Source organism: Onychomys torridus, chromosome 3 (assembly GCF_903995425.1).
Source record: "Onychomys torridus chromosome 3, mOncTor1.1, whole genome shotgun sequence".
Lineage (NCBI taxonomy): Eukaryota > Metazoa > Chordata > Mammalia > Rodentia > Cricetidae > Onychomys > Onychomys torridus.
Genome location: NC_050445.1, coordinates 146391543 through 146414054, shown reverse-complemented (window position 1 = coordinate 146414054; position 22512 = coordinate 146391543). Strand labels below are relative to the sequence as shown.

Here is a 22512-nt window from a genome sequence, read left to right as displayed (position 1 = left end):
CACCCCTCCAGTGCCCACCACATTTTCTTATTTGTCTCACCACACAGGACATCTAGCATAGTTTCTCCGTCATGCCACACACCTCTCACAAGATAAATAAGTATATAATCTAAACTGGGCTCCTAGCTTGCTTCACCTTAGCCTGACTTTATACTGTTTAAGGCTGTGTTCCCAAATTCTTCATGTATCTTTGTTTTGCACATGCGCTTCAGTGTGGTCACAATATTCATGTGACATACACTTGAGTTCATTTGTTTCTGTTTACTAACAGTTCAAGGGTTTCTTCCCCTCCTCATCTTGTTTTTTATTTTATTCTTTCTGCTTTTAAAAATCAAAGCTGTCGCACAAAAAGAACCTCAATGTTCTCCCTCTAGAGCCATTCCGTTCTGTCGTTCCAACAAGCAGTCATCAACGTTATTGTTCTCTGGCTCACGCTTCCTGTGGCTCAGTGGTAGCAATAAGTCAAGAGACTCCAGCTTTTCCTTTTTCACACGAAAGATAACGTGCTCGTACCCCTCCTGCACTTGGAATGCTTTCATTTAAATTACCGAGAAACCATTCTTATCGGTTCACGAAGTCGCCTGCATTTTGAATTGTTTTTCATTTTATATCCACACACTACTCCAAATTGGTCTGCGTCACATTCTGTGCAACGTTGTTATGAATAACTTCATGCATACGTATGTCCTACTCTGGGAAGTGTGTCTTCAGGGTAAATCTCTAAAAGCTTGCTTTCTGGGTTGACAGATAATGTACATGTAGCTTTGCTAAAGGCTGTCAAATGCTCTCCCCTGTGGCCGTTCCATTTTGCATTCCCACCAAGATTGTAGGGACCAACTCCTCCTAATCCTCACCAAGAGAGCATTGCCAAGCTTTTGAATTTTGCCTCTCTGGTAGCAGAGAGATGATGGTATGTAACTCAGCATGTAGATCTATAGACCAGGCTGGCCTCCAACTCACAGAGATCCACCTGCCTCTGCCTCTGGAGTGCTGGGATTAAAGGCTTACACCATCATACTGGTATTATTCATTTATCTATTTTTAAATTTACTTAGTATTGTTGTTATTGTTGTTCTTTTTTTTTTTTTTTTGGTTAGTTGGTTGGTTGGTTGGTTGGTTGGTTGGTTGGTTGGTTAGTTTTTTGTTGATGATGTTTTATGGACTGGGTTTTACTATGTAATCTTGGCTAGCCTGGAACTTGTCAAGCAGGCTGATCTTGAACATGCACAAACCTCTTGAGTGTGGGATTAGGGCCATACAATAGTACATCTGGCTTCCTCTTACTTTGTAAAAGTTCTTAAAATCTTAGTAATATTGGCCTTTTATCTGTGATATGTTTTATAAAGATTCTCTTCCAATAAGTCTCTTCTGTATCCCAGAATCTAATCAATATTTATATCTATAATTCAGCTATCATTTGGCTTAAAAGGGATTATTGGGAAATGTTATCATTTATACTATTTTCTACAGAGAAAATATTTTACTGTTTAAAATAACCCTGGACTTCTAAATTATAACCTGTTTTTATGTTCAGGATATTTCTCCTGCAGTTGTACATGAAATGTTTTTACATTCAAAAAAAGGACCAATACTATAGAATTGTATTATATGAAATATATAGCCAGGCAGTGGTGGTGCAAGCCTTTAATCCAACACTCGGGAGGCAGAGGCAGGTGGATCTCTGTGAGTTTGAGGCCAGCCTGGTCTCCAAAGCGAGTTCCAGAAAAGGCACAAAGCTACACAGAGAAACTCTGTCTCGAAAAACCAAATATATATATAAAATACAAATTCGTAGAGACGGAAAGATTTGACATTATCTCAAGACAGAGAAGAAAGGAATATAGAGCAATGATTTCCTAAGTACAGAATCTCTGTTTTGTGTGATGGAAAAATCCCACAAATGGACAGAAGTATCAGGACATAATATAATGAATGTAATCAATCAATACAATTAATGTAATTAATGAATATCATAAATATAATTACTGAATGAATACTGGGAATGTAATCAATGAATACCACAATTGTAATTAATATCATGAGTGTAATTAAAAAATAAATTTTAAAAAAAGATTCTCTTCCAGCTTGTGATTTCTGGTTTTGTTTATAGTAATTTTTGCCACCCAAAAGTTTGGTTTGTTGATGTTGATGTTGTAGTTTTTTGTTCATTTGTTTATGATATGGTTACATGAATTGATCAGTCTTTTCATCTCAAGTATCTGGATGTTAAGTCATGATTTGAAATCTTTTCTCCACACTTAAGTCACAGAGGAATTTATGTATGGCTCTTTCTAGTACCTGTGTAATCTCACTTGAAATCCAGTTCTCTGTTCATTTGGAGCTTACTTTCTTATATGCTATGAATATGAGTTATGTTTGCTACACGCCTATCCAGTTTATTCTAATAGGGCATGTCAAAAAGAGCATTGTTGGAGCAGAGCATGGTGGTGCATGTCTGTAATCCCAGCATGGAGAGTCTAAGGCAGAAAGGTCACTGCCAGTTTAAGGACATCCTTGGCTACATAATGAGACCCCCCCATCTCAAAAATAGGAAAGGGAAAAAAAACCACCTTTGCTCTAAGCATTACAGGTATCACCTTCAACAGCCAATGGAGGTTCATTAAGTTGCTCTGTTCCCTTCTTGACCCATTCTATTGGCCTGTTTGTCTCATTGTGTGTAGTACTTGTAACCCCAGCTGCTTCAGAACGCATCTATCAATCAAGGCTGGCCCTACCTCAGAGCTCTTCCTTTGTAGCACTGTCCTGGCTAGTTCTGTCCACTTCCCCACATGAACTTAAATGCAAGCCATGTCTTTTTTTGTTTGTTTGTTTGTTTGTTTTTGTTTTTTGAGACAGGGTTTCTCTGTGTAGCTTTGTGCCTTTCCTGGAACTCACTTTGGAGAGCAGGCTGGCCTCGAACTCACAAAGATCCGCCTGCTTCTGCCTCCCAAGTGCTGGGATTAAAGGCATGCACCACCAACGCCCGGCTCCATGTCTCCTTTTTAAATTTCCTTCCTTCCTTTCTTTCTTTCCTTCTTCCTTCCTTTCTTTTTTATTTGTTGTTGATGTTGCTGCTACTGTTTTGTTTTAATTCTTTTCTGTTTGCTGCTTGCTTGTTTACTGTGCTGGGGATTAAACCCAGGGCCTTATGCATCCTAGACGAGTCCTCTATGAATGAGCTACATCCCTTGCTCTGTCCTGGTCTTTAAAATGATTATGGGGCCAGCTATGGTGGCTCACACTTTTAATCCCAGCACTCAGAAGTTTGAGATAGACATGTCATTGTGAATTCTCAGCCACCCTGGTCTTCACAGTGAATTCCAGGTCAAGCCAGGGCTACACAGTTGAGACCCTGTCTCAACCACTGAGACACACTAAGAGCAAGGCAGGCTCTTCCTTCTGTATAGACTTGACCTTCTTTCTTATTTGCCTAGATACTTTAGGTCATTCACTAGAATAGTATGTATTGAGCAACTCTTATCCAGTTGGCACCACACATCATAGAAGTGAAACAGGTTTATCCTCAAACAGCTTAGAGTGTCATGGGAGAGACAGAATAAGTCACCTAAAGCAAACAGTCCAAGATACCGAGAGAAGACACTGCTGGTGCCGAGCCTGTCTACAATCCTAGCACTTAGTGGATTGAGGCAAGAGGACTGACTGGCTGAGGGCAGCCTGGGCTACATAGGGAGATACTGTTGTGAAAGAAGGAAGAGAGGGAACGGGGGGAAGAAGGGAGAGAAAGGGAAGGGAAAGGAGGGAAGGGAAGGGAAGGGGAGGCGAGGGAAGGGAGGGGGTGGTAAAGGGGAGAGGAAGTAGAAAGAAAGCGAAGGAGAAGAAAAGAAAAGGAAGGAAGGAAAATAAAACAGTAACCTCCGAGTTCATGGACAGACCAGTATGCTACAGAAGCCGAAAGAAAACGGAGAGTTAGTGGGCCTGGAAAACTGGGTCCTGAGGCTACCAGAATCACAGGTCCTATGGGTCAGGATCTGGGTGCTATGGGAAGGAGGAGACAGAACCTCAGAGAGGTAGACTGAAGATGATGTGTTACACAGGGCAGGTCCCTATCCAGACCCTTGCAATTCCAGGATCTCTCACCTGAAGCTTAGTTATACCCCAGGGTCAACCTGTGCCTATTAAAACTCTGATAGTGGACTTGGCTTGGTGGCTCACACCTATAATCTTGGCACTCAGAGGGTGAGGCTGGAGGATTGCCATGAGTCGAAGCCCAACCTTGGTTATATAGTGAGTTCCAGACCAGCTTTGACTGAGTAAGAGCCTGTTTAAAGCAAAAACTGAAATGCAAGGCATGGTGTATTCTCCTGTCATCCTGGCACTTGGGCAGTAGAAGCAGGGGGATCAGGAGTTCAAGGCCAGCCTCAGCTACATAGCAAGTGTAAGGCCCTGTTTCAAATAAAAAATAAAAATAGGGGTTAGGAATTTAGCTCAGTGGTAGAGCGCTTGCCTAGCAAGCACAAGGCCCTGGGTTTGATCCTCAGCTCTAAATAAATAAATAAATAAATAAATAAATAAATAAATAAATAAAAAAATAAAAAAAATAATAAACCTGATAGTGAATATCTCCTAGGTCTCCAGACACTGGTCCTTTAAAATGGCAACCTTTGTGCATCATTACCTTTTCAGGAATGATCTAGAATTAAAAAGTCCAACACAGTGGCTACGCACCACGTGAAGACCTTGAACCCTTATGATGCAGATGGTACAACAGAGTCATTATATTTCACTTTAATACATTTAAGATGGGATCAGTGTGTTCTTCTTTAGACCCAACTTGTTTGGGGGTGGGGAGAGGAGGGGAGGTTCAGTCTGCTTTCACTCAGCATGGGGTAAGAGTTCATGTTGTATTGTTGCGTGTGTTCATTACAGTTTTGAATGGGGGTGTCAGAACATTTTAAGACATATGTGCCTCACAGCTGTAATTCTCTTGGACAGCAGTGTGCTCTGGTTAGCACCATGTGCCAGTCCTCCCTAACCTTCAGAGTTGTGTTTGGATGAACTCCCCGGGCCTTTTTGGAAGACCTCGGGAGGCATCTGGGTTTTGAGAGGTACCCAGTGTGCCCCTTCTCCCAACCTGGTCTTTCTGGGGTTGGGAGAGGAGTGGGTGGGGCATCAAGGGGAGAGACCCCTGCCTGCCACTGTGACATCACAGAGCAAAGTCATAGTAACCCACCACCACCCAGGCCGGTGTCCTGCCTGAGGGACATTCATCCTCTCCCAACTCACCACATACCACCTTACCCCTCTGCTGGCAAGAGGGGACCTGGTGAATCCCCTCCCTCAACACCTGAGCCACGCAACTGAATTAGAACCATCAGAGAAGGAACTGAAACACCTCTGTTTCAGAACTACACCGGTGAATGAGCAATCCCTCTCAGCTGTTTCAAGATGTTTGCCTCACCCAGGAGGTAGGTACAGAGCTTGTGGAAGTTTTGTGAATACTGATTAGTTCGTTTCCCTTATTTCAGTATTTGAGTCCCACCTTCAGTGGTATGATACACACCTGGGGGTGGGGGCAGGGAGCGATGTAGGGTTACTGGGCAGTAGACAAGTGTGTTCAGAAGGCCAAGGAAACCTAAAAAAGAGGCATTTGTGAGACTGTGGGGCAGAGCAGTGTGGGCTTAGGCAGCTTCTTCCTCAGTTTTGAAGAAGCCAAAGGGCCCATGATCAACTGAAGAGCCCTTACAGACAGATATGAACACGGTAGCCAAAGCCAGTCAGAGCTTGCAATTTTATTATCTATTATCGTTGGCTCTCTGCAGAGGGGATAGCAAGGTGACTGGGGAGTCTGTTCTGGACCTAAGAGGTGTAAAGCACAGCACATGTATTCCCTTGCCTCATTCTAGAGGCGGTTCCCCGATGTGACCCGCAATCCGTGACTTTTGTTAAAGACGTCTGCCTGCCCTTTGCTGGATGGCACTTTAGTTGGAAAGGAGTCAGCCTCCTAGCGTTTGCACGTTTGAATGCCGACTACACCGTGTCTCTCTCCATTTGTGATCTGGTGCAAGTCAACGACTGAATTTGAGCCCTGACTTGAACAGTGGAGATACTGCCTCTGAATCTGGCGGGATGTGGGTGCCTAGGGAGCAATTAGTGAAGCGTCTAGCCCCTAGCTTGGTAGTTCGGATGGTTTTTCCTTAGATTCCACTTTCCTCCCACTTCTTTAGATCTTCAGACCACAACTGTAGAGAACTCCCCACCTCTCCCATCATCCCTTGGGGAAACAGGTAGGTAACCACTACACCTCAGATGTGCTGAGGGGTTCAAGTCCCCAGCCTTACCTCTCACATCTACAAAACAAGGCAGGCCTACATTGCCCCTCCATCAGAAAGGGTTCAGGGACCTGCATCTTTGGGAAATGCCTGACTTTGGGTTTAACAGCAACTGGGTGGGTCCTCACCCTTTGTCAGGGTGTGAGGAATTTATCCCAGGATCCAGTCTCTTCGCTGGGCCGGTCCTTGCCTACATCCTGGGAGGCTAATGGGACTCAGGACCCACCCAACGAAGAGAAAGAGGAAGAAACCTCGTGGTTCCCTGCCACGCCCGTCCTGGAAGTCCCAAGCGCCCGCGGCGCAAGGGCGGGGCCTCACCAAACAATTCAAAACAGGCTTCTGGTGCGTCGCCGTGGCAACCACGCTCGCTGCTAGGCAACTGGGGCGCCGTAGTAAACGCTGCCAGAGTTACTCATTGGGGGAAAGCACGGTGGAAATCCCATGGGGCTCAGACACCGAGGCAGAGGGTGGAGATGAGGGGAGATGCGGCGAAGGGGAGCGCGCTGAGGCGGAAAGGGGTGACCCTGCACTGTGTCTATGGACAGCAGCTTCCGGGACACCCCTCTTCTTCATTGGATCCTCAGTCCCCTGGCAGCCCGGGCCAGCCCTGTCTGAGCAGTCACTTGCGCGTGAGAGATTGCTCCACAGGAAATGCAGATGTGCTTGCCCCTCTGATTCACGCCAGCGTCTTGGGCATGGCCGAAAAGCTGGGGCTTCCTCTTCCTGGAAATGACTGCCATAGCAAAAGTCCTCTAATAATTCCATGACAAAGCAGAAAGGGAAGGCTGGAGGAAGGCCTCAAGTCTTTTCCTTTGGCTCTTCCCCCTGAACATAAATGAGAAAGTCCCCAGCACCCCTGACCCACCTTAGGAGCGCTTGGTCATGCGGCCCTTTACAAGCTGGGTACATTGGAGAATGGGAGGTCCTCTGGGAAACCTTGAAGTTCATTGTCCCATAGTATGTAATTAAAGCTCAGAAGGCTCACGCCACATCAAAATGACCCAAATCTGTAGGGAATCACTCCTCATGAAAAGGACAGAACATTTCCGACCTGTCCCTGTTTTGAGTGACCTGTTCTCTAGTCAGACTAAAGATAATACTGGTAATGAGATCATTGCTATTTTCTGAGCCTTTGCTCATAGAAAAGCAGCAATGTTCCCACAGGTGTGAGGAAATGTACTAGCAGGGAAAAAAATGCATCTGTGTGGAAGGTCCAATACACCCCTGGCCCTCTGGGGTCTTGATGTGGCTCCCTGTTGCTTTTGTATGTGAACTGGGAAGAGTGATATGTATTTGAGGCTGTTTGGACATATGTCTGTGTTCATGTCTTTGCCCATCGGTTTCCCAACAGTGTTCATAAGCCTTGTTAACCCTACAAAACTTCTTTGTTCATTGATGTGAAGAATGCACTGAAGTCAGCAATGCGTAAAACATGGCTGATTATACTACACACATTGCCTTAGAACCAAATGAGCATACATGGAACCACATACCCAACATGGAAGGCCCATGAGGAGTTACGTGGAAGGTATACCCGTCAGGAAGGGGAGGCACAGAAAGCAGAGCTGTCTGCTCATCAGCCAGTGACAGCCAAAGTGCTTCAATTCCACTCCGGCCTTTCGTTTGTTGAGTAACAGAAGGAGTTACTTAATGGGGCCGTGGGTCAAGAATTCTGGCCCCTGGGAGCACAGAGAAACTCTCGCCAGGCAGGGCAAACAAGATGTCTGGGTAGATGGCATGGGGGACAAAAGTACTGGATCCCTTAGCCCCGGCTCCAGTGTTAAGGAAGAGGCAAACACACTTACTCTTGCTCAGCATTCTTCATCATCTCTAGTCTGCAGCATACTGGAAACGCAATAAATGGAGTTTCTGCCTACGAAGTATGTATGGCCCCAAACCATCATTTCTCAAAGCAAATCTAGTAAAAATGGTTTCATCAAGTATAGTGAAGTGTGACTGAGGACATTAGCAAAAGGTCAGTCCCAGGCCTTGGCATTGTGATGTCATAAATGGTGAGGTGCACACATGGCCTCATGGACATCACCCTAGATTCATTAACAGTCCCACGTACCAAGTTGAAATACTATATTGAGATGCAGGATATTCATCTCTATACTGAATTGTGAGCTTTTGAGCCAAGTCTAATTATCTTTGTTACATTGACCAGCAGTTACCTTTTCTGTCCTAAGGAAAGGAAAGGGGTGGGCGGGGAAATGGTCAGCGCAAATCACAATGAAAGGAAGTGAATGGGATGCTGGGTTCTGACTTTTTGTGGCAAGGCAGAGAAACTTGTGTTTTTGTTAAGAAGAGGAAATTGGACACTGGGCCCCAAGGTCCTTGGGAAGAGGGAGCTAAGACTGGTCACATCCAGCCAGCCAGGCACCCACATAAAATACACAGCCTAGGAATGGGCAGATCAGAGCTGCTGTGGAGGCCTACACTAATATTTTTGAAACCTTCTTTAAGGAAAATAATATGAAATTATAAGTTCGGATTGGGCAGCAGGCCCTTGGAAACAGCCCAAATAAGCGAGGGGCCCGGGAGATGGAGTTTCATTGGCTTTGCTCTAAACCCACCTCTGGGCCTCCTCACCTGCCACTCCCATCCCCTTTTCCCTGAAGAAGGCAAACTTCGAGCTATTAAGGCTTTGGGGGTGCGGTTTATGAGCAGAGCAATAAAAACCAAAGACACAGTGCTGTGCCAAGCGGTGACTCAAAGCGGGATATGAGACGTGTCTCCAAGTATTTGAAGGGTGGAAGCGTGTGGAAGGGGAAAGAATTGGTCACTGTTCTAGGGTGGAGAGAGAATGAGGATACAATTAAGGAGAGAAAAATGTGCACAAAACTCATCAGGAAATGTTGGCTAACTTTATTTTCTGATACTGCCATGTTGTGTTTCCCATGGGAGGCATTTGAGGATCTGTTGAGTCACTGAGAACTGGAACTGGCCACCAAAAAATGTACTATAGGAAATAATCCTCTAAAAGGTCCTCCCGGGAGTGGCTGGACGCCCCAAAGTTCATTCTGAGTCCTGAATTCCATAAGGCTGACACACAGCAGTCTGTAGATTCGTGTTTAGGATGACAGCCAAATGAAGGAAAGAGAGCAGTTTTACAGAGGAAGCAACCACCTCCACCCACATTTTGCTGACTGGTAGGGAAGGAAAGGATAGAAAAGAAGAAAACATGAGGGTGTAGCGCCACCCAGTGGCCTGAGGAAGGAAACTGGCTTATTCCACACCTAAATGGGACCACAAAATTCTTGTCCCCTTCTCCCAAAGAAGAGTGAGTTAGTTGTGTCACAATATCCAGGGGCCTGAAAGATGGCTCAGCTGGTAGAGAGGCTTGCCTTCAAGGCTAATAACCTGCGTTTGATTTCTGGAACCCACATGATAGAAAAGAGAACCAATTCCTCCCAAATATGTTTTCCATACATGTGCCATGCCCCAGCTACACACACACACACACACACACACACACACACACACACACACACACACACACATTGAGAGGCATGATAGGACAGACAAAAAGGAGAACATTTTCAAAGAATGAATGGACTTTTACATTCAAATTCAAAGGGGAGGTGGTGACCCACACCTTCAATCCCAGCACTGGAGAGGCAGAGGCAGGCAGATCTTTGAGTTTGAGGCCAGCCCGGTCTACAAGTTCCAGGGCAGTCAGGGCTGCACAGAGAAACCCTGTCTGGGGGTGGGGGTGGGGGAAAGAAAGAAGAGAGAGAGAGAGAGAGAGAGAGAGAGAGAGAGAGAGAGAGAAAGAAAGAAAAAGAGAGAGAAAGAAGAAAAGGAAGACACTGAAGGCATTCTGGGTAGAAGGAAGAGAACAGCTGGTACAAACTATCAATTTGCACAATTCTGAGGACAGAAAGAATAACTTGTGCTTCTCAACATCCCACATGGAGAGAAGTAACAGTTTATGAACTGGCTGGAAGGTGGAAACCATACACAGAACAAGCCGGACTGTCTGTGGCTCCTGAAGACGCCACCGAGCCAGAAACTGCTTCCTAGGGGAGGCTGTGAAGTAATGACTGCTGATCTAGTTTGTGTATTGCTGTAAACATCAAGCCCCTTCCAGGCACACCACGCACCTAGGGAACAACAGGTAGAGAGGACATAAATCCCTCTTTACTTTTTACAGAAAGTCCCTCTGCAAATGCCGATCCGTTCTGCTCTCTCCTGAATCCCAGGTCCCCGATTGGCAAGTTCTCTGGTGTAATCTCAAGAACAGCTGGGCTGTGATCCCACTGTCAGTTATTAGATGCCTGTGTTCATTGCATAGCAGTATTTAATCAAGAGGCATGCCACAAGCTATGAGCTAGAAGGGGAGAGGCAAGGGAGGAGGGAGGGCACTCAGCTTTTACTCTTGCTACATTACACCGAAGAGACTTGTTCGGATGACATCCTTCCATTCTTCCAGACAGGCTACAAGAGGATAACCATGGCCAAGGTAACCAACCTGCTTCCCTTTTATTTGACAGGAGAAACTTTAGCACCTGGGTCTTTAGACCTTGTCAACTGGCTGTCCTTGTTACCATATACTGCTGTTGCGTTTCTCTCTTGATGTGCATTGATGTGAATGTGGCTGCCACGGTGGCACCTGGGGGACTCCTACTCGGTCTCCTGGAAAGTAAAGAGTCACCTTGGGAAGGGATTTGTGAGCACAGGCCAAGGTAGAGCTTGCCTTAGGCTGTGCCACTCCATCTAGAGTCACTTTAAAGAAACTTGTGAAATGACCTTCATTCTTCCAATGTGAGTAAGGCATGTGTCGAAGGATGTGATGGATGGCAATTCTTGAAAAGGCTCCTGAAGGAGACATCAGTTTAATTACCTGGGGCTGAGGAAGCTCCAGAGTGCTTCTCTAGCATGCAAAGTCCTGGACATTGGGGCACACACCTGTAATTCTCACACTTGGAGGTGGAGGCAGGAGGATCCAAAGTTCAAGGTCAACCTCTAGGTATATAGCTCTAGTCAGGTTGGCGTCACAAACTACAGAAGACCCTGTCTCCAGCAAGTGGAGAAGGAAAAAGGTATGAAGGGAGAGACTAGGCCCCATTCTGTGGTGGGTGTTCTTTCAGAAAAGAGCCTCTGAGTCAATTCAAGTTGATCATCCTTTGTTTCTCAAATCACCTCTTCCATAATGTGCTTGTCAGCTTGGTTGAGACCACAGGTGTGTGTAAGCCTCAATATTCCTTTTTTATATCTGAATAACCTGGAGGAACATGGGTAAATATGTAACTTGAAATGGATTGAATATAAAGCCAAGATCTGTTCTGGTGTGGTGTGATAGTAGACGATTTTCCAAACCAATTAAGGCTGAATATTGCTATTAAAACTGAACCCTGAGGTGAGAGATTTGGAACTGCCTATATCCTCAGTTTGGTCTTCTTATAGAATGATTAATGAAGATGTTTTATCTGCAAGCAATGGATATCAGATCATTAGAAAGAACACCCACCACAAAGACGTCTATACATCACGCCGAATGCCACAGTTTTCACAGGAGCTAAGATACTGAACCAACCTACGTGACTATCAACAGATGGATACAAAAAATCTGGTGTACATACATAATGGAATTTTACTGATCTGTAAAGAAAAATCTATTTATCTGTAAAGAAAAATTATGAAATTTGCAGGAAAATAGATAAAGTGAAAAAAACATATTAAATAAAATAAGCCAAACCCAGAAAAACCTTAAAAATAGCTTTGAATTTTTATATATGTACATATGCACAGGTGTATCATGGATAAAGGGGATCATGAGCAGGGGAAAGATCTAAATGGAAAAAGGGGTGGGTAATAGGACAAAAGAGGACTGGTTGAGCCCCTTCAAAGGGGTTGGTGGCAGTGAGCAGTGGCCATCCCAAAGAAAGTCCAAGAAGGGACAAGTGACAATGTCACTGTGACACCTACTACTTTGATTAATTTTAAAAAATAGTAAATAAAGCAATCAGGAAGGGGTTATTTTAACCCACAGTTCTGGAACAATGATGGAAGCTAACAGTTTTGAGACTAAAAAGAAGAGGACATCTTTGAGCCATGGAACAGTGCAGACAGCAGACTCGGGCAGGCCAAGCCCCTTCCTGCTCCTAGATGCTGTGACTGATAACAACATGTGTCCTCAGTCAAGGCCTCCCAGAGTCTTGCAAAGACTGGCATTCCTTGATGGAGTTAATTTGTTGAACGCTTTTAAAAAATCACATTGACAGATTAGTTCCCCAAAGCAATTTATTCTTCCGTTTTGTGTTTTGGATATTTTTATACATGACCACCTTCATGTTTGTTACTGTCCCAAGTAACACATTGTGTGTGGTACGCACTTTGTTCATCCCTGGAGATTCTGACGAACAAAGGGTCAGGGTGGTAAACTGTTGAACATAGATTGTCCTAAGATGGGGTGGACAGGATATTGTTGGATCTGCCTGTGATGTTATTTATATCTCTTAAGCTAAGCAGATTGTGGCCTGATTAATTCTGATAGGAGAGAGCCCATGCTCAAGATGGTTTACTTTAAGAACCATCTGGAAGCTAAGCCTGAGCCTCCCCAGGTATTAGAGTACCTTAGGATGCTCAAGACTGATCACAATTATTTTCCTAAATCAAATTCAATCCAAATCACATAATGAGGTTGACAAGGTTAATGTTGGTCTTTATTTCTGAGACAGGATTTGATGTAGCCCAGGCTGGCTCCAAAGTCACTAAGTAGCTGAGGATGGTCACTCCTGCCTCCACCTCTCATGTGCTAGGACCACAGGTGTGCACCACCACACTGAGTATGTATTGTGCTGGGGATCAGACCCAGGGTTTTACGCATATTATCCAACATTCTCAAAATGAGCTACATACCCTCTGCCATCTTTTATCCTGAAGGCATCAAAACTTCATCTGCTTCCCCGGACTGGTGCGCACCATGGAGTTATATTCGGGTATAAAGCATAAACTTATTACGTTATTTCAGGAAAATAAGTGAAACTGGTGAGCGACTTGGTAAGTGAAATAAGCCAGACTTGGAAAGACAAACATTGCATGTTTCCTGTCATGTACGGAAATACATATGACTGGGTATACGTGTGTCTAAAGGTTATGAATGTGGAGGGGGACTATGTGAGTGAAGGAAAGGAGAGAGGAGGGGGTCAGAGGATGGGGGGGACATAATGCATGTTTTCTCCTAAAGAATCCCGATTGAATGATGCATGTTACATATGACATGAAACAACAGGATTATTTAGGGAAGAGGATGGGACCAGCAGGAGAAAGAGGGGACAAGGAAGACTAGAGGGGCAAATATGAGCAAAATACAGTGACATGTGTATGAAAATATTACCATAAACCTACTATTTTGTACATGAACAAATAATTATAAAAAACACCCCAAAAGAGGTTGGCCAACTCAGAACATTTGCAGGGAGCCACCCTTGTTCCCTTGCTTTCTCTGCCTGAGGATACACACTGTAAGTGGGGTCCTGAGGAGGCCTTCCACCCAGGTGCGCATGCACACATTCCATGCCGCTTGGCAACCTGAAGCCAGGCTAGCACAATGCTCGCCTGCCTTCTAAAGCAGATAGACGAGATACCACCCTGCTCACATCGAGTTCACTCTGACATCAGTATCCCTCATGACAATGACTCCCATCTGCTATCACCTTCATCCTTCTGTAAACCTGTCCAGTGACTATCCGGCCGTCACTCTGCCTATGCAAATTACTGTGGCTCTGTAAGAGCCACACAGCATTCAACTGAAATGAGCAGCTTCACTATGGTGCTTGCTCCTGGCCACACTGAAGCACAGCTTCCCCAGGGCTCCTGGAGAAAGCGCTCAAGTGGCAGGCTTTGGTCATCAATGTCGAAGAGCGGTGAATGAGGCCCCAAGAGCATGCTCCCCAGCTGTCTCCTCCCCCCATTTGTGTGTTGCAGATGGAGCTCCAGAAGGGTTCCCCTGTCCAGCGGACCTTCATTTCTGCCATCTTCAGCATGCTATCACTCAGCCTCTCCGCAGCATCCCTGCTCAGCAACGAGTGGTTTGTGGGCACACAGAAGGTGCCCAAGCCCCTGTGCGGGCAAGGTCTGGCAGCCAAGTGCTTTGCCATGCCGATGTCCTTGGATGGGGGCATCACCAACACATCAGCCGAGGAGGTGGTACAATACACCTGGGAGACTGGGGATGACCGGTTCTCCTTCCTTATCTTCCGCAGTGGCATGTGGCTATCCTGTGAGGAAACCGTGGAAGAGCCAGGTAATTCCCTCACACCAGCCTACAAAACTTGATCTGCCTTTTCAATTACATTTCCACTTGTATCATGCATGGATACGTATAGGGGTATGTACATGCACGTGGAGGTCAGAGGACAATGGGCAAAAATCCATTCTCTCCTTCCAGCATGTGGATCCAGGGGATCAACCTGAAGTAGTCAGGCGTGGCAAGCATGTACCCTTACCCACTGAGCCATCTCATCTGCTTTAAAAAAAATGTTTATTGAGACATAGAACTCATTATGTAGATCTGGCTGACCTAGAATTTCCCACAATCCACCTGCCTTGGCTTCTTGAATACTCACATTACAGATATGAGACACCACACCAGGGTCGGGCAGGGGAATTTGGAATCTTATGCAGGCAAAGAACACCCATTAGTCCTGAGAAGAGTGAGAGCAGCAGAGGGAAGGTCCGCACTCCCCCAGACCCTGGAGGGCCTCATGCCCAAAGCCCACTTTCTATTACCTCTTCTCCATGGCCCCTTTTAACAAAGTCCAAAGTCCCCCAAGGCTCTTCAGCTCCTCCAGATTCAGCAGACCTGGTTGAATGAAGTTTTTGGACCTGTCACATTCAAATCATTAGAACCTTCATGTTAGTGGGCTACAGTTGCTGCTTAGAAACAACCTTCACTCTGGCCCCTTGTGTGAATAACCTCATTTCTGTAGGCCTTGGTTTTCCTGTTAGATGAGAAGGGCTGAGGTAGATCACCTCTAAAGCCTCTTTCCTTCCTGGCTAGGGGTTAGTGTTTTAATTTAAAAGGTAAGGGGAAACTATAGTGGTATACTCCTATAGAACCAACACTCTAGAGGCTGAGGCAGAAGAATGGAGAGCATCCTGGACCACCTAGTGAGACCATCTCAAAAAACCAAGGGATGGAGATGCAGTGATGTGGTTAAGTGTTTAGTTATGTGTAAGCCCTATGTTGGATTCCCAGAATTTTAAAATGGGCTAATGTATGATAGCTAGATGATGGGTGCATAGATAGATAGATAGATAGATAGATAGATAGATAGATAGATAGATAGATAGAAGTAGATAGATAGGTAGATAGGTAGATAGAGAGATAGAGAGATAGAGAGAGAGAGAGAGAGAGAGAGAGAGAGAGAGATAGAAGTAGATAGGTAGATAGGTAGAGAGATAGAGAGATAGATAGGATAGATAGATAGATAGATAGATAGATAGATAGATAGATAGATAGATAGATCGATCTTAGGGGGTCCTGAAGTACGTGGTTCTGTAATGATGCCCTGGAGGAGCTGCAGACAGATGCTCCCAAGTTTCCTGTTGCTTACTGAAAACACTGTGCAATTCATACTAGTCAGTGTGCATACCTTAGATTAGAATGACACCAAAGATAGCTACCATCTCCTCTTCTTCCCATTCAGAATATTTAAGTCACTGTGGGTCCTGGGAAGGGAGTTCATGATGATGATGATGTACTTTCTAAAACCTGAGATCATATACAACTTGATAGTGAAATTTCTACAAAGTGGGCAAAGGGGAAAAGACACAGAAATAAAAATGGGAGTAGTTGGGGTGGGGGGAGAAAGTGTGAGAACACACACACATTATCCACAGCCTTGTGGCCCCTAACACTGGCCAACTCACAGTTCCGCAAACAGTTTAGAGCCACTTTGGTCCAGCAACAAAACTTAACATGGAGACAGGAAATTGGAACTCTGCCCTACGAGGATGCTCACAGAAAAGCGTTGTTTTCATAATCAGGGATGAAGGCCAGAAAAACAAATCTCGGATGCCTCATCATGCATGCCTTTTCTCCTGTTTTCAGAATGGGACACCAACAGAATGAGTGGCTGCTTGTATGCTCATCACGGCCTGTGTCAGAGCAAATGGAGCAGGGTTGGGTGTGGGGTGGGACATCTCTATGCCCATAGCCCCAGGAAGCTCCTTATGACATTGCCCCTTGTGTGTTTTAGGGGAGAAATGCCGATCTTTCATTGAACTCACACCACCAGCCCAGAGAGGTGAGAAAGGACTACTGGAATTTGCCACGTTGCAAGGCTCATATCACCCCACTCTCCGATTTGGAGGGGAGTGGTTGATGGAGAAGGCTTCCCTCCTCCACCTCCCCTTGAGGCCCGTGGCAAGTACGTGTTCAATAACTGTAGACCCGGGCCTTTCTGGATCTAAACTGCACTGTGATCACCTTTCTCTACCTCTGAGCCCCACAGGCTGACAGGAATTCCCCTTAAAGTTGACACTCATGCAGATGCAGGAATGCAGCTCCCAAATCAAGTCACCAGCACCCAACCCAGGACACAACCCGAAGAGTTTGTGGCCTTTACTTCCCTTTTGTGATGTTGTTGGGGAGGAGATTGGCTTTGGTTTTTGTTGTTGTTGTTGTTTGTTGTTGTTATTGTTGTTATTTCATTTTGTTTTGTTTTGTTTTGTTTTGTTTTCTTGAGATAGAGTCTCTTTGTAGCCAGGTTAGCCTTGAGAAACCACTCTTCTCCTTGCCTCTTCCACCCTACTAGTGGGATTACCGGTAGATGCCACCTTGTCCAAGTTTGTTTTACTAAAAGTAGGAGTGAGAGATTGGGAGAATGAAAACATAAGCCCTAATTAAAAGGCAAGAATGAGGTTTAGCACAGGGTTTATGAAAATAGGGTGATCTGTTTGACAACTAAGCTCAGCAGTGTTTACAGCCCATCGAGTGTGATATGCCCATTCTTCCCAGACACCACAAGTGCTGATTTCACCTTTGTCTGTCCTCCTTTCCCCTAGGCCTCTGACTTCTGGTGGGCACTTATGTCCACAGTGGTTACTGACTGCTATCTGGGTGGGGTTCCTTTTCTTGGCTTTTGCAGAGGTCCTCTGGTTATCACTGGGTGCCCAAATTGCCTACATCGGACTTCAATTCATCAGCTTCCTCCTGCTACTGACAGATCTGCTGCTCACCAGTAACCCTGGCTGTGGGCTCAAGCTGAGTGCCTTTGCAGCCATCTCCTTGGTCCTATCAGGTGAGTGACCCAGGAGTGGCAGAGGGTGGTTCCTCTTGGGGCTCCTTGGGATTTTTCTTTTGTTGTTTTGTTTTGCTCATATTGTGAGACAGGGCCCAGGGCCTTCCTATGTAGGCTAGGCTAGATGCACTGGCTTTGAGCTCCTGAGCACTGGGATTAGAGGTGGACATGACCATTGGCTCACAGGTCCCGTTGAAGTTCCACCTTCAAGGCTTGGGTTTAATGAGAGGAGGGAGGGACTAGAAAACAAGAAGAGGAGTTGGGGGTAGGAACTGGGGAGATGGCTCAGTGGGTAAGAGCTCTTGCTCAAGTTGGGGGCCTAAGTCAGAATCTCCAGCACCCATGTAAAAAGCCAGGCATGGTAGCTTGGACCTGGAGCCCCAGCTCTGGGCATGGAAGTATCAGACAGGAGGCTTGCTGGCCAGCTAACTTAGGCAAAAGTAGTCAGCTCCAGACTCAGTAAGAAACCCTGCCTCGAGGGAATTAAGACGGAAAGCAATAGAGGAAAACCAGACAACCTCTGTGCCCACACACAGGCACTTGTGCACACTCCTGCACATGCAAGCACACACGAGGAGGGCAGCAGAAGACACTGTGAAACTGTATCTTTATATGCTCTTACTTCTAGGTTCCTTTATTTGGAAGCTTTCTCAACATGTAAAGCCTTTGGCTCAGTTTACTTTTCAATTGGAATATATAGCTTTTCCACAGTGTAATTGTTGGACAGAATTTAAAGTACAATAAGATTTTACACACACACACACACACACACACACACACACACACACACACACGCACCCACGCACGCACATACACACTGTGCAGGCTAAAGGGTAGGAAGAAGTCCAAATGAGCACCAGCCATGACAGACTGACTCAGATTTTGTCACAGCTCTCAGCCAAAAATTTGGGGTAATCATTGTAAAGATAGTCATGCAAGGAGATGCCCCTCCCCTAGATGCCCTGACATAGACCGACCCAGATGCCAACAGACAGATGCCACGAAGCCTTCTCCAAGGCCTCTGTTTCTTGTTCCCTCCATAGGCCTTCTGGGGATGGTGGCCCACATGATGTATTCGCAAGTCTTCCAGGCAACTGCCAACTTAGGTCCAGAGGACTGGAGACCACATTCTTGGAATTATGGCTGGGCTTTCTAGTAAGTAATCCTCATCCCCTGAACCTCCACAATCCAACTCCAGCAACCTCGCACAGGATTTTCTACCCTCAGCTGATGTACCTTCCCATGTCCTCCTCCTCCATCAGTCAAATCCAGGGCTGGACCAGGGGACAGCTATCTGCTCCCTTCCTGCCTTCAGAGGGTGCACAGAACCTTCTTCTCACTTGCTTTGAGGATGCTACCTGGTCCAGTTTTCTGCTCAGTAGCTGTAATTAGTTGTTTCTTTGACCTACACAATGTCCTTGAGTAGCAAGGCCGGTTTTATATGCCTTGTGGGAACTATGCTGTATGTTCTATATTTTATGGTTCAGGGTATTAGAGAAATGGACAATGATTATAATCTTGAAATTGTGATTGAATTCTCTCTGATCTCTTGATGATCCTAAAATACTTTCCATCCATCATATACTCCCTTATTCCAAGAGTAACTTCTTCCTAACTCTAGATTTCCAGTCTTAATTCTACTGAACTGCGAGAAATAAAGCTGCCACCAGGTGGTGGTGGGGGCACACCTTTAATCCCAGCACTCAGGAGACAGAGACAGGTGGATCTCTGAGTTCGAAGCCTGCCTGGTCTACGGAGGGAGTTCCAGGACAGCCAGGACTGTTTCACAGAGGAACTCTGTCTCTAAAAACAAAAACACAAAACAAACAAAAGCTGCGTGGCATCAGCTGTCCTTGCCTTCAACACATACATGAGGACAGTGCTGTTGTTCAAGTGTAGACACAGGAAAAGCTTGAACCAGCACCCTCCACTGCCTCGCACATCACCGCTGTTTGCTTCCCCAGCCTAACCTTCAAAACTAAGGACTTCATCATTTTTTAAATTTCCTGGTGGGGGGGTGGGGGCGAGCAGGGTTAAAAAATCATATGTAGTCCATGCTAGCCTCTAACTATGTAGCCAAGGCTGGCCCTGCGCCCCTGATTCTCCTGCCTTTACTTCTCAAGTGCTGGGATTACAGGAGTGCCACCTTCAACACATTCAAGCAGAGCATTACCTTTGTGTAAGTCTCAAATACTCTTTCCCTGGAGCCCTGCCCACCTTCAGGAGTTCATCTCACTTTCCTGAATATGCACCTAAACTAGCTCTGGGTTTTTGTTTTTGGTGTTTTGTGTTTTATTCTTTTTCTTTCTCCCTGGAGGGACATTCTCTACTCACTGCAAAGCTAATGACCCGGATTCACACAAACAGTCTCCGATAAGTGCTGAGGGCATTATTAATGGCACAGAAAACACACTGCTGGGCTCACATTTCCATCCGAATGCAGGTACATAGGAGGCTCCCCACTTCTGATCCTATCCAGTTCCTCCTTTGCATTGAGGACTCTAATCCATCCACCCACCCTTATCAGCTTGGCTGGTTTCCCCAACCAGTCAGGCCTCACTTTTGCCCACTTCAAACTTTCTTGGCACCAGAATGGCCGGCTGGGTTGGTGAGATGGCTCATGGGTAAATTAACTGCCGTAGAAGCATAAGGACCCGAGTTTAAATCCCTGGGGCCCGAGTAAAAGCCACACACAGCAGTGCAGGCGTCTCTGATGCCAGCAGTAAGGAGAGACGGGAGGCGAGACCCAGAATTCCTGGAAGCTCATAGGCCAGTTAGCTCGTGTGCTCAGTGTCAACAACAAAAAAGAGACAACTGCCCCAAGCAAGGGGGAAGGTAAGGACTGACTTAAGAGACACACACACACCAGAGAACTTTGGGGCTCAGGCTGACAGTCTCACTAGGATGATCACATATGGACCTACTGTCAGGTAACAAACAGGAACCTGCAAGACAGTCCTTGGCCTGGCTCTCAACAACCTTTGACCTCCAAGCACCACCACCCCCACCTTCGCAAACCCTGTTTCCTGGGCTTCACAGAAGGACAGAGTTATTTAGGGGTCTGACTTCCCAGGTCTTTAGGAATGTGTTGGATGTAGTTCCCTAGGGTGCTTTTTTCTTTCTCAGATCCACCCAGCTTCTATGCACATCCAGTTCCCACTATAAACTACCCCCTACCCCATGCCAAGAACCACAGTTTCGTAATAAATTCCACTAGAGCAAAGTGCGATGCCTTCAGATCTGTAGTCAAATATTTTCAGGAATGACTATCAAAGGCTCAACTTTGGGGACAATTAAGTTGGAAGGAATGCTGGGCAGATGAGGGATGGTAGCTCCAGAGTCAGGGCAAAGTGCATGAAGGGAAGAAAGAAGGGGGAGGGGTGCATTAGTGCATGCTCACCCCGTAGAGCAGAGCTAGAGCTCTGTGGGATCTAGACTTTACAGGGGTAAATAAACCCACCACACAAGAGGCATAGAAGAGCGTGGCAGAAAATCGATGGCATTAAATGCATTGGACACCTCCTGTTTTCTCTTTGGCTATAAAGCTAAGGCAGATGGAGTCCTCTGGTCTGTCTTTCACAGAAGCACGGTAGAAGGACACACAGAACCTAACACACTCAGGTTCCTAAGTCCCCCAGAAGACAGTGCCTGGTCTGTGGCAGAGCAGAGGGTACTTTCTTTCCATCAAGTCAGATTCTTACTGTTGTGTCTCTGTGCTTGCCCCTAGCACGGCCTGGGTTTCCTTCACCTGCTGCATGGCATCGGCTGTCACCACCTTCAACACGTACACGAGGATGGTGCTGGAGTTCCAGTGCAGGCACAGGAAGAGCTTCGACCCCAACCCCAGCTGCCTCGCACACCACCACCGCTGTTTCCTTCCCCAGATACCATGCGCAGCCCACTCAGGGGACCCTTTGACCAGCTGCCAACAGTATCCCAACCATCCCATCCGCTCTATCTCCGAAGGTATCGACCTCTACTCAGCGCTACAAGACAAGGAATTTCAACAAGGGACCAGCCAGGAGCTAAAAGAAGTGGCTGGGTCATCCATAGAAGAGCAGTGTTAGAAGTTAAGTGGGTTTGGGGAGCAGGCTAAACCCTACCATCTGTGTTTGCTTATTAACATCCGTGTAAGCAAAAGTGTCTCTTGAGCCTTGTGTTTAGAATAAGAGAACCTTAAGTCATCTCCAGGACATTGCTCTGCCCCGTTTCCCTTGACACTGCTTTGCTCTACCTATCTCCCATCTCATGAATCCAGAATCCCCGTTTCTTCACTGACTGCTCAAGGCTAGACCACACAATGCAGACAAAAAGGCAAGTTAAACACACTTCTACCTTTAAGGGTCTGATGAAGCTAGTCAGCTGTCTGGAAGCTGAAGAAACAGGTGAGCAAATTGATGGTGGCTTATCTATGGTTCACTGGGATTTTTCTGGAAGTCATACACAGGAAAATGGAAACACTGTTGAAGACACCTTGCACACTTGCATACTTGAATCCTCATAATAGCTAGTAAAGTATGATTACATGGGCTGGCCAGGGAGCCAGCTTCTCTTCCAGAGGTCCTGCATGTGATTTCCAGTTCCTAACATGCATGGTGACTAATAACTGTAAATCCAGCTCCAGGGAATCTGCCCTCTCCCAGCCTCCACAGACCCTGCACACACATGGGACACACAGACATACAGGCAAGCAAATAACTCATATGCATAAGTAAGTTTCAAAACAATAAGAATTATCAATAAGAATTGACAAGAACTGGCTGGATAAATGGCTCAGTGGGTAAGGTGCTGATTAATCGATTACCGCAGCCTGAACCTGATGCCTGGGTCCGACAGTGGAAGAGAACTGACCCCAAAGGCTGTCTTTACCATCCACACACGCCACAGCACACACGACTATAACAGTTTCAAAAGTAAAAACATTATTAAATATGATCCTAGAAGCCATTGGAAGGTAGTATGATTTTAGG

The 22512-nt window shown here is 45.9% G+C and overlaps 1 protein-coding gene across 5 annotated transcripts; it reads left to right on the top strand.

Annotated features, from left to right (window-relative positions):
- Positions 1 to 5195: 5195 nt before the first annotated feature.
- On the top strand, positions 5196 to 21682 carry Gsg1 (germ cell associated 1). 5 transcript variants are annotated; one of them, XM_036182136.1, is made up of 7 exons: positions 5196 to 5426; positions 6186 to 6245; positions 14223 to 14541; positions 16499 to 16669; positions 17390 to 17542; positions 18586 to 18697; positions 21270 to 21682. In XM_036182136.1, the coding sequence occupies exons 3-7, from the start codon at positions 14223 to 14225 to the stop codon at positions 21607 to 21609; spliced, it is 1095 nt and encodes a 364-aa protein (XP_036038029.1). In that variant the 5' UTR covers positions 5196 to 5426; positions 6186 to 6245; the 3' UTR covers positions 21610 to 21682. The 5 variants fall into 5 exon arrangements, with proteins under 5 accessions (XP_036038029.1, XP_036038027.1, XP_036038030.1 ...); XM_036182134.1 differs by lacking the exon at positions 6186 to 6245; XM_036182137.1 differs by lacking the exon at positions 6186 to 6245 and having other exon boundaries at positions 5379 to 5426; positions 16499 to 16546; positions 21270 to 21609.
- Positions 21683 to 22512: the final 830 nt, after the last annotated feature.

Coding starts and splice junctions, on each gene's coding strand:
- Gsg1 (XM_036182134.1), top strand. CDS start 5,379: ATGAGCAATCCCTCTCAGCTGTTTCAAGATGTTTGCCTCACCCAGGAG. Junction 17,543..18,585: donor CATCTCCTTGGTCCTATCAG/GTGAGTGACCCA, acceptor TTCCCTCCATAG/GCCTTCTGGGGATGGTGGCC. Junction 18,698..21,269: donor AATTATGGCTGGGCTTTCTA/GTAAGTAATCCT, acceptor GCTTGCCCCTAG/CACGGCCTGGGTTTCCTTCA.